The sequence below is a fragment of the Plectropomus leopardus genome, chromosome 16 (genome assembly GCF_026936395.1).
Source record: "Plectropomus leopardus strain MGB_pleo_1.0 chromosome 16, ASM2693639v1, whole genome shotgun sequence".
Classification (NCBI taxonomy): domain Eukaryota; kingdom Metazoa; phylum Chordata; class Actinopteri; order Perciformes; family Serranidae; genus Plectropomus; species Plectropomus leopardus.
Genome location: NC_142191.1, coordinates 32,957,459 through 32,970,126, shown reverse-complemented (window position 1 = coordinate 32,970,126; position 12,668 = coordinate 32,957,459). Strand labels below are relative to the sequence as shown.

At 38.7% G+C, this 12,668-nt stretch overlaps 1 protein-coding gene across 2 annotated transcripts in view; it reads right to left on the bottom strand.

The window, feature by feature from the left end:
* Nucleotides 1–491: 491 nt before the first annotated feature.
* The window catches only part of cd2ap (CD2-associated protein), a 78,582-nt gene continuing 66,405 nt past the window's right edge, over nt 492–12,668 (bottom strand). For both annotated transcript variants that reach the window (XM_042503550.2, XM_042503549.2), the window contains exons 17-19: nt 9,354–9,574; nt 8,065–8,128; nt 492–5,931 (exon numbers count right to left, since the gene is read on the bottom strand). In XM_042503550.2, the coding sequence (XP_042359484.2) occupies nt 5,890–5,931; nt 8,065–8,128; nt 9,354–9,574 (327 nt within the window). In that variant the 3' untranslated portion in view covers nt 492–5,889. The remainder of the gene's footprint in view (nt 5,932–8,064; nt 8,129–9,353; nt 9,575–12,668) is intronic.

Genomic DNA, 12,668 nt, shown 5'->3' with positions numbered 1-12,668 from the left:
GTAGACACCTGTGATGCTAATTAGTGGACACACCTTGGATTAACATGTCCCTTTAGTCACATTATTTTCAGTCTTTTCTAGGGGTACCATCATTTTTGTCCAGGCCTGTTTCATGAGTTTATTTTTTTAAATAATTCTGTTGAAGCATGGTTGAAAAGCAATGTCTGACTTTCATTGGTTAAATTTCATAGAATTTTTATTTATTATTAATTTTGTCAGATTCAAGTTATTTCTGTGACCATTGTGAGTTTTTCTTTCATTAACCGAAGGGTACCAACAATTTTGTCCACGTGTGTAAATTAAGACTAACAGTTATATTGATTTACAGTTCATTGACTTACATTTTCCACGGCCATCGGTTTTCGGGATTTTTTTTAAGTAAAATCAACTTGTCAGATTTTACAGTGCAAGCAGAAAAGCCTGACAAAGTCTTCACCATGAAACCACAGAAGTGATGCAATATTCAAAGGCAAAGAAAAGAACAAAGTCTGTGACAGTAAATAAAGATGATATTTATTCATTTTTGAAAAGAATCTCAGCTCATGCAAGGATACAGCTCTTGTAAACAAAATCACTTGAAAATATGTTATTTGCGCACAAATTTCTTCTTCTCTTGGTGTCAACTCTGGAATGTACAATTAGTGAAAGTGAGGCTATATTGTATTACAGACATTGCCCCCCCCCCCAGCCTCTCTGTCCAACACTGTGATCATTTCACCCGAGCTATACCATTCAAGAGCTGCATGCTAAAAGGAAGTGTGTTTCACGTTAGGCATTAACATGTTTGCTGTGCTCATTAAGATCAGATATACAGTATCAAGTTCGTCAAAACACTCAGGCGTAGGATTGGGCAGTGTCACGGTATAGCAGGGTATTAAGAAATCCCAAAGGTATATTTTTTTAATACCGTCATAAATACAGGTGCTCCTCTTTCTATTAAAGTCATTGTATGTAGTGCACAGCACGCACCACCAAAGCTCAAGCTCTGGTCTCTACTGGTGGATCAGGCAGCTGAGCTGAAAGACACAGCCACACCTAGAGGTGGAGGGAGAAGTTACATGACTGTAAACAGCTAGTGGCCAGCAGGCAGAGACCATGGGGAATAACAGCATGTTTTTGGTGAATTAAGGACTTATTTCAATGAAATGGAGCTTGTGATTGTTCGAACAGTGGACTTACTAACTATATAACTAGCAAGAAAAACCAAGATAGTTTAATTTTGTCTGTGTTGAGTTTGAATAAGCATGTTTCATGATGAGTTAATGAGGCAATTTAAGCCCCATTTGTCTTCTGTGACCAAGAAAAAGTTGGATTTAAAGGCGTACAGTTGTATTTCTCTGTTTAATAAGGAAAACAGGCAAGAAAATATTACTTTTTTTTTACATTTTGCAGGTGTTAGTGCTGCACACTTACACCATTATACACCCAATGAAATTTCAGGAAGGTATGAGGTATGACGTATTCTGTACCACCCAAGCCTACTCTGGAGTTCAGAATTTAATATCATGGACTCGGTTACACTTTGTGAGCAGACACCAGCAACAGCATGCACACACGCGGAACTGAGCCTGAGGAGCATTTTGAAGCAGAGTCACACCTTTTTAAGACATCTGTGAGACATGTAGAAAGAGATTTAAAATAAAAAAAAACAAGGAATAACAGGAATGTGTGGTACACAGTAGTAATGTGAAAACAACATTTGACTTGGAAATGAGATCTGCTGTAAATATTGTGATCAGCACTCCCTGCACAGACCAGAGGGGGTTACACTCTGTACTGGTCTCGCTTTCTTAAAAGCATCTCAACACTGAGATAAGCTGTTTATCAGCACAGAACCACATCCAACGCCTGGGGCCACCCGTTAGAGCCGACAGAGTGGCTCACATCGCACTGTGCATTAGTTGGACTCCTGCAGCCCTGAGCCTGGCTCGCAGACAGAAGGATCCACTCCAGTGGGGGTACTGAGCTGCTGAAAATGTACAGTGAGTAAGAGGTCCATTTCCTTTTCTGTTTATGAGCTGCATCCTAAAGCTCGCATGTGTAGGATTTGAACATTTTAGCCTCTGGAGACTTTCTGTGGTGGTTTTAGACAAGATTATGAGTCAGCCAGCAGCTCGGTGAAGCTTTGAGCTAAAAGCTAACACGCTCTAAAGAGATGTTTCCAAACAGCACAAATAAGTTATATATTTTTATTGAGGAGAGAACTTTTAGTTTGTTTTTCAACTGTAAAAAGTACACTCTGTATGAATAGTTGACTCAGCATATCGTCGTAATTAGAAAAACAGGGATTGTTGTGTTATTAAAAATGTTATGTGTTAATATAAATCTTTTTCACAGCAGCTGACATATTATTAGCAGTTTATTAGCAGTGATGTTAGTTTAACTTTCTTATATTCATACCAGCCTGAAAAATGCAGTATTGGTCAGGCAATATTGTGCTGAAGCTCACAGGTAGAATATTAACCATGTTCACCAGCTTAGCTTAGCATGCTAACACTTGTTGTTTACCAATAAGTGCAGCTGAGGCTGATGGGAATGCTGTTAGTTTTGCAGGTGGTTAAGGATACTGGACTTATTGGACCAATGCTCCTGTTAGATATTGGGATATTTCAATGGCTACAGTTACATGAACACCAATGATCCACTTTTATTTCGAATGTGACAATATTCTGTATCTGATGTAGGTCATGTCAATTTTTCTGAATTTAATATTTTCAGGATAAGACAAAAGATATGTCAGTATTATTCGTACTGGTAACACAGTTTAACAGGGTATTTAGAAATTCCAATAGTATGTTTTTCAATACCGTCACAACCACAGTGCAGTCTGCAGACTCTACAGGAGGAACGGACAGCTGGGTTGAAAGACGCAGTAACACCAACTATTGCATGACCGAAAAAGCTTAAAGGTGTACAGTTGTGTTTCTGTTTAATTAGGAAAGTAGGTGTGAGAATATTACTTTTCTTAACATTTTGTTTGTTTCTGTTGTGCCTTTATTAGTCCGAAAAGCTAAAAAGTAAATAGTGCACCCACTGCTGGGGAGTGTGGGGTTAGTGCGACACACTTATATTGTCATAAACCTTATACCCTAGTGAAAATTCATGGTATGATAGTATTAAATATTACATACCACCCAAGACTTGCATTTCAGCTAATTCAGTTTTACCGCAGTTTGTGACACACGGCACCTCATTTGTTTACAGCCATGTCTGTGCGTTATCATGGGTACATTGTTCAAAAAGCTTCTCGCGAACAGTTTGCAAAGTTGGGGTACAAATGCATTCAAAAAAAGCCTGAATTTCTGGTGTGAAGGAGAAACACAACTGCTTTTTAACTAATGAAACTTAAATATCAACACTTTTTTGGATTTGCGCAAATATCGCAGCTCTGAGTCCAACAAGTCCACCAATGGTAGAAAAAAAATTTCCAATTTTGATGCAAAGAAGCAAAATGATGAGCGGTTCCTGCTGTTCTTCTTTTCCATATTATGACGTTATTAATGACATGTTAGGGCATGTTAATCAGTGTATGCACAGCTGCATGTAAGCAGGACTGTTAGTGGAACATTTATTTTCATTACACATGTAGTAGGAATATTGTCTTTTTTGGAACAAGGGCAAAAACTGGACTATTTTCTGCATGTAAACATACTCATTGTTGATGGCATCATATGAAAAGAAATGAGTGATACCATTCTGGTCCATCCTCTGGGGACCATGAATATCTCTACCACATTTTTCTGCAATCCATATTATCCACACACTTATCAACAGATTTCATACTGGACCAAAGTGTTGGACTGACTCATCAGCTGACAGAGGGACAGCGACTGCTCTGGGGCAGTGTTGGGCAAGTGTGGCGAAAAAGACTCTTGGCAGGTATGGATTGCACTAATTTGCACCGAAATTGTCACATTTTTCTACATAGAAAAAACATCCACCAAGTGCATCATTGGAAGGATTATATCATTGAATAAAATCCTACACATGGGGGCTTTAACCGTTTGCTTCTCAAAGATACAGAGAATGCATGTGGATTTCATTCAGATTGCTGCTTCCATTTAACTGGACCTGTGTTCTCAGAATATGGGAAGAGACAATGACAGACATGGACAATGAGGACAGGACAACCAACAAGTGCTGTGCATGCTCGTGCGTAAACACATCACAGAGCAGAGGCTCCTCTCAGATCATGTGATTGACCCTGAATGAGAGAGGGACGCAGAGAGGAGAGGAGGAGGTAGAATGGGCTGCAGCAGGGGTCAGAGGGATGGTGGCCAGATAAAAGCAGGCTGCAGAGATAATCAGAACAAGGCTGATTATTTTCACCCTTTGAACACTGTGCTTTTTACATTGATTTCTTTCAAAAACATGGGAAGAAGGCAATTAGCAATGAAGAAATCACCCCAAATTAACGAGAAATTAGAACAAAAAGGACATGACCTGAAAAGTGCTTAGAAATTAGAAAGAAATTGAAGAAAGAAAATGAAATTCCTGAAAGAAAATGATTTAAAAAGTTTAAAAAAAAAAAAAAAAAAAAGGAAGAACAACCACAAAAAACAACCACCACCAACAAAAAAACCCAAAACAAAACAAAAAAGTCACAGGAATTACATGGAAAGGTGCTTATAATAATATAATGTTGTTACATAATTCTAACATGTAATTTGGATAATTATTTAGGAAGTTTTTCCCCTAGCTTTAAAAGAACTATTTCTAAATCGACTAATTTCTTGTAATTTGCAGAACATTTCATACCAAGTAGCCCGTAGCCTTTTTTCCCGATGTTTTTGAAAGAAATTACACCAGAGTTCAAAGGTTTAAATACGCGAAGAAAGCTGTCCGAAAGCAGCATAAGAAAAAGTGATGTCGATCAAGGTTTCAAAGGGTTAATACACATGCCAATATATTGATCATCAGCTTTGACAATGAAAGAGTGCAGCCTCTCCTTTCTCTCTCTTTGACTTTGTTTTTTGCATGTGGCTTGTGTCTGCTGTATCTGCAGACTGAGAGCATTCCCAGCATGTGAAACAAGTTTGACAAAAATAGAAGAGACCAGCATAGAAGAGGCCTTCTATATATAAGATTTGACTAGGCATGTCAGTAGACTTAAAAAATAGAGATATACAATATCATGCTGCAAAATTTCCAGACACCATCGTGGTATATATAAGTTCCCATTACAAACACTTAATATCATTTCGTTATGAACAGGCACAGTAGTGTTACCCTGGATAGGAATGCTAGAAACCATATAAAAGACAAATGATAACAGAGCTCTCTGAGGCGGCGCCGCCGCCGCCGCCGCCATGGAGTGGCACAGGCGCCGCATAGGAAAAGAAAAATCACTTTGCTGCGAGGATCAAAAGCTGTGAACTGAAATCAAACATTTCCTTAGTTTTTAAAATCGACTATTTGTGCACCATAAAAAATACGAAAACAAGCATCCCCTGCTTTATACAAAGTCAGTAGTACTGAGAGCGGACCTGGTCCCCGAGGGGCCTGAGGAACGCTGGAGTGACAGGGAGCGAGCGGGAGCGGCAGAGGTGGAAGTCCAGCGCAGTAGTTTGAAGTAAGGCCTCAGTTGTTGCTTTTTTGTATTGGCAAAATAAAATATAAAGAAAAGAATAAAAGAGAAACATATACATCTGTAACTTAATTACATCTAGCTTGAACATTTTTTATATGTGCAAAATGTAAATCTTACAAATACGGGGAGAGTTTCTTTTCGTGGATCGCTGAAAAAGGATTGTGCTCGAGGTGGTTGGTGTGATTCCCCACCGGCTCTCCATCCGCTCAGCCATCAGCCCGTCACCACCCGTCTGCTCTCTGATTGGTCCACAAGCCGGCAGCTGGCCTTGAGGCTTGCTGTTGATTCAAACGTGGGCTTCACGTTGAGTGGACGACCCGCTTCAGTTTCTCTATCTCCATCTGCCAGGACAGAGAAACACAACACACACTCAGTACGGAGACTTCTGCATGTTTACATGATGTTACAAAAAGTCCAATTACTGTGTCAGTGCGACTGCAACTGGACTTTTATCCCTAAGGGACTGTTTGACGCATTTACGAGCTTTTCATTCTTCTTTTTTTTATATATTTTTGGCTGTGCTCATGCATATGGCATACATTTTGGCAAGGTTGTGTGTTTTTGTTTAAACTGAGAATTTCCAGTTCAGCTCCTACAATAAGTCTAAAATACATTGTGAAAACTAAATTGTTAAATTCAGACTGTTAAGGTCAAAAATTATTTGACATTTTTGATCCCACAGCCATCAAAGCATAAAAACATGCATTGCATTATTTCTGGCTGACATTATGGGCTGTTGACTTGGAATTTCACTATTTTCCACCTGTCTTTTTTTTTTTTTAACCATATTTGACATTTGGAGAAAATACATGCTTTTTCCACAAGATGCACTGTCAAAATCAATTTGACTGCAAATCACAGTCATCAAGCAAATCACTGGCTGTGATCATCATCATAAAAAACAACAACATAAAACTACTTTGCATGAGATATATTAAAAAAAAATAATTCATTTTTGATGTTTTTCTCTCATGCAAAAGCATAGTGGCATCATGACAAAAACCTGGCATTTAAAGGGTTAACATTCTGTAAATTAATGAATATTTGATATGATTAGGAAGGATGTTGGTTTAAAAAAATAACTCAATGAAAGCTGAAAATTATATTAATGTATATCATTTTTTAAAGCCATTTTGAAAAGCACCTTTTGTGGTATTTTATGTGGTATTTGAGTATTTGAAACACTGCACAAAAAATAATAATGTTTAAAAATCAATGTTGCTGTTAATCATTGACATATCCCAGACTGTAATAATAAAAAAATATCTATTTATCTGGTAGTATATTAAAAATAATTAATTTTTCGTGTTATTTTAATCTAAAAACAAGTTGGATTCATTACAAAAATCTGGCATTTAAAGCGTTAAAAGTCTGAAAATATAGTATTTGATATTTATGATAGGACTGATGTTGGTTCAAGAATAATACAATGACAGTAGAAAATCATATTAATGTATAATATTTTTAAAGCTTAATTTTTGAAAGCACAGCTCGCAGAGCGAGTGTGTGTAATATTCAAGCGGGCCCTGAGGGTCAGAATACATATAAACATGTTCGTCAGACTAAATTTGTAATAACAAATTTTTCGAAGTTGGACTATCACACCTAAGCAATTCGGTTGGGGGTTAATTTAGTCTTTGATGTATACGCCTCAACCTGAACAGGTCAAGGAGTTCTGAGCATGCATGATAGTCAGCATGCCAAAAAGCTGTGGAAAAACAAAAGAAGACTGTATTACAATAATTCCCAGTATGAATCACTTTATTTTTATTGTGAATAAGAATTTATTTGGAGGGGGGGGGCTACTGGGAGTCAGATTTGGCCCATGGACATTAAGTTGAGTATCACTGAATTGGGCCTTATGAACTTTACACCTAGCACCGAGCCGCATCTACAATTAATTCAGGTTCCAGCTTTCAGATTATGTACATCACATTTGTGTAGCATATACTGTTGACCTGCTATTTCTCCCTAAAGATGCCATGTCCTCTCCAAAAAGACAAAAATAGGTCTACGTGGGTCTCAGAGGGTTAACTTAACCCTTGGATGGAGAGCACATGGAACAGAGGCTACACTGCCTGTATTTTCCTATTTAAATACATCACAAGACACAGCCAGAGTTGATGCCCTGAAGCTGTGAACAGAAAAGCTGTACCTATTTACAAGCAGTTCCTCTCTGCGGACCACTTGGTCTGATCCCTCTGTTTTTCACCATGCAGGTGTCAGAGCACAGTATCCGTGTCTTCAGCCACCTGTCCATCATCCTCATCACTGAGCTGCCTGTAGCTCCCATGGCTACAGGCTGCAGGTCAGCAGTTAGAAAACCTGTGTATGTCCCTGTCTGTTATGCCGTGTGTTAACTGTGTACATGCCTGTCAGTGTGCTCGTTCTGTTATCGATTAGTATTTGGCTAAACTAATGAGAGTAATGAATGTAGACAGCCCAGCATGTGTTGCTGTGGAGATCGATGTTACCTGCAGAGCCACACGCTTTAGCCTTTCCTCATCCAGCTCTCCTCGGAGCTCCGCTATCTCTTTCCTGAAGAGAAACACACAAACACACACTCATTAACAAGAGTATACTCCAAACTCTTGATTTAACAACTGTCCCTTCTTTGGAGATTAATAAACATTTAAACACAACTTCTCAGAATGGCACTGTTGATGCCACTACTGCTCCTTTAGCAAGGCTCCTGTCAAACCAAAGGCCTCTTTTACACTGCCTGTTCAGGACAGGAATTTTGTGCCGTTACATTATGTGTAATTTTGTGTGCAATGTATTATGTGTGAGACGTGTTATGCATTCGATGAGTTAAACTGTGACGTATTAGATGTGCAACCTGTTTTGCATGCTGTACCTGAAATGCATAATTTCAGGTCCACTTTTCAAAAAAATTGTCAGCATATTGCGTTATTTTTAGGCATTTTCTTTTTTTTTTTAACATAATAACATTTTTTTAAAGGGTTTGTCAAATTTAAAAATTAGTACAGATAATAGACGCTGGGTGGTGTTAGCTGTGTGATGCTGCCAGTTATCACTGTCACTGTGTGTGTCACTGTCCCAGGCACAGCAGTCTTATGGTAACCAGAGAGAGAGAGACAGAGGGACTGAGCGGATCAATACACTGATCGCAGCTCTACAATAACATGAGATATTACTGGTTTCAAATACTCAAATTTGCTGTAAAGGTGCTATGATTGGACAAAATGCCAAGGTCACGTAAACATAACAAGGATTGGCTTAATTTACATTTACTGTTGCGATCACAACACTGCTAAATCCTGGTGGGTCTGCCTAACAAAACCAAAAGTCAGTGCAATTCTAAGTATTATCATGAAACACTACATCTTAAATAACTGAGCTAAATCCATGGTTAACAATCACTGTGCCACATTAAATGTTTGTTTCGAATGAGATCTTCATATTTGTTCCAACCAGACGAAATAAATGTTAAGGAACAGTCAGACCTACATACAACATAATATGATACACGGTGATAAAGGAGAGCATTATGTCACCAATTTCACACAATTAGATATGTGGGAAATATGGAAAATAGCTGCCAGCAATGTAAATGCCTGACAGGATGTAAAACTGTTAGCAATTCAGAGGGACTGGAGTATTAACACAACACAAATTATCATAATGTAATCTTTTAAAGATACATTATGAAAGCATACTGGCACATTTTTACTGTTTTCCTTTTCTGCTGTTCCTTCTATCATACTGACACTCTGTTCTCAAGATGTTCTCATGTTATTACATTTGCTGGGCCTTGAGCAGCTCCACAGACAGCAGCAGCTCCTTCATCTGGCTCCTGAGCTCCTCTAGTTGTGAGCTGGGCTCCTCAGGCTCCAGCTGGGCCCTGCTGCCCTGTGACATGCTGTCTGAACTCGGGGCTGCTGCAGGGCTCGGCTTGGCCTCGGTGCTGGCTGCGGCGGGCCTGTTGAGTGACAGTGACTGGGATAAGGTGTTTGTGGAAGGCTGTGAAGATAAAAAGAGGGAGAAAAACAGAAGATGGAGTAAGACAGACAGGTTCTGCAAATAGAATTACAGAGATAAAATTCACAAGACTAAAATAATTATTTTTTATAAAATTCTAAAATAAAAAATAAATAAGCCACAAGAAAAATCAAACATGGACGTTTTGTTAAGAAAATGGATGCTTCACACACATCTTCCCCCAACAGCACAAAAGATCTCTACAATCAACACAGTGTCAAGATCAGTGTCACCTATTCAGTATCCGACCCCTTCTGTTCCAGAGATATGAGTAGATGAGACATGAGTCATGGCCAGATAGGAGTTTTTACAGAACATCATCATCAATGATATTTGACCTTTTAGATATAAAATGCCAACCCGTCATCATTATGTCCTAATAAACATTTGTGTAAAATCTTGCCATAATAAACATATGAATTCATGAGTCCTAACCAAAACCATGTTTTGTCACATCACAGTGACCTTGACCTTTGACCACCAATTTGAATCAGTTCATTCTTGAGTCGAAATGGACATTAGTACCAAAGTTGAGGGAAATCCCTGAAAGCCACCAAATTCTTATCAATTAATTGTGAGCGCAGTGGCCGTTTGTGCCAAATTTGAAGAAATTCCCTCAGGTTGTTCTTGAGATATCATGTCCACAAGAATGAGACAATGGAGGTTATGGTGTATTTGACTTTTGACTGCCAACATTTCATCAGTTATGTGAAGAAATTCCCTTGGGTTGTTTTTGAGACAGTGTTCACAAGAATGAGACACACAAGGTCACAGTGATCATGACCTTTGCACTGTGACTACCAAAATCTGATCAGTTCATTGGGGAGTGCAAGTGGACATTTGTGCTAAATTTGAAGAATTCTGCTCAAGGCATTCTTGAGATGCTGCCTTCACAGGAACAGGATAGACGAGGTACGTGTGGACTTAAAGACAACCGGATGGACGACCTGAAAACCTAACGCCTCCTGCCTAACAATCACTGGCGGAGAGCCAGAAAAGACCAAAGTTTTTCTTCTGAATCAGGCTGCAAGTCTTTGTGGGAGCATCTGCATTTGTAATGTTTCTTCACACACATATTTCGGGTTTTCCATTAATTTGCCAGCTGTCTGAAACTATAGTATTTCATTGTAGCTGTCTTTGTTATTATCTTAACACCTACTGCAAGTCAAGCTGTCCTGATAGAAGACTGCAGTAAGTAAGGAAAAGGATACTCTGTGTCCATGTCAATTTACTTCAATAATATAGACAAAATAGACAACATATTGTCTCTGTGCTGTTTTTAATTGAATATGGGTCAAAAAGAATTCGTAAAATCATGGCAGTCTGTTCTTTTTTTACACAGCTTCCAAACTTCTTGGGAATTGAGGTTCTACTTGATCCGAGGTATTTTCTTTGACAATTCCACGGTGATAACATACTCATATTCAACAATAAGGCTTTCAATCGCTGATTTCAAAATTTGATCAAACTGAATTCTGAGGTGACTGAGCACCATATGACAAATTCAGAACCTGTAAGAAATCTAACATTGTAAACTTTTAGTGTTGAGTCTGTTGAGTCACTTTCCGCCTCTACTGTTGATTATGTAACAGGATTAAGAATACATTTAAATTAGGTTTATATAATGACTGATAAATCTACCTTGTACCTTGTAGCTTATCTACTACATTTTCTTAAAATCTAGCTCCTGTCATCCTCTTTTCTCAGGGTTAGAATAAACGGACATAGTCCAGGCTGACTGAGTGCTCCAAGCTAGGCTTTATTCTGACTGCACTGTGTGTGTGTGTGTGTGTGTGTGTGTGTGTGTGTGTCTCTCTTTAGAACAATAGGGTGGTCTTATGCAGTGTACCCCCCGCTGATCAGCCCTGTCTAATTAGACTTGGTTGACCGTGACCAATCCAGACTAGACAGCATCTAAAGCAATTAATGAAACACTGAACAGGAAGTCTGAACAGCGGGTTGTAGTCTTCTGTCTTTGTCTCTCTCCCTCCCTCCATGATTACTTAACCTCACAAACATACACACAGTGCGGAGAACTGTTTGACTGTGTGGAAGGTGCCAATTAACCAGCTCGTGTTTGTCAAGACAACTTTGTGAGGTTATTTGTAGATAAGAGCCCTGAGATGGATAGCTTGAAGGTAAGCTTGTATGAGGCACTTATCCATAGTTTGTTACTTACAGTAACCAAAAATGTAAATGTAAATTTTCATGGATGAAATTTTAAACTTTTACATGACTTTTGAAGGACCCCTAAAACTTTTTTTTCTTGCCCCACTTGGCCGCTGTTATTCAGACATATCAGATTGGAATTTCATTCAAATATAATTCTAGTTTATGGGCAAATATGAGGAGAAAGACGGAAATCAGGGAGAAAATGACGAAAAATATGTGATGTAAACAAAAAGTCACATCGAAGCAAATGACCTTAAGTTGACTGCTTTAGAAATTAAATCTGCCTTTATGCTACATTTTGTAGGTTATAAACAGAGACTATAGTCTCTAAAATAAATAGCAATTTTTTATTTTTTCTTCTATTTTTACAGGCCTGGACTACATAATTGTGAAATTCCATTACAGATTTTTCATGATCCTGGGGATTCCTGAAAGTAGCAAGTGTGCAGGAAGGTTTCTGTTGCTTAGCAACAGTCCAGTCACAGTCTAGTTTAGGAACACTTTGTGTTGGTGGGATCAAACAAATGACTAAATAAAAAACAGATCATAACATCTTGTAGCTTTTTAACGGAAGAGAATAAATAAACTCCCAAACCACTTTTTTCAGTCAAAAAGCAAAGCATACATCTAAGTATTACATTCTACATATTTTTACGAGTAAAGGTTGAAACCTGTTACTGCAACTGAATTTTGCTATTGGCTAGTCCTAGTAGCAGGAGTCTGAGCCCCCTGTCCCCGCCCCGTCACCAACCTCCCACCGCAGGGGGAAAGAACAGTGTTGTGGATCATGAGGCAGCATGGCTGAGTGACTGGGTGTGTCTTAGCCCCCTCCCAGTCCCGCCCATTTTTGAGAGGAGGAGGCACTCAAGCCAAAAGTGCGGGATTTACTTCCTCTTTAACTGAT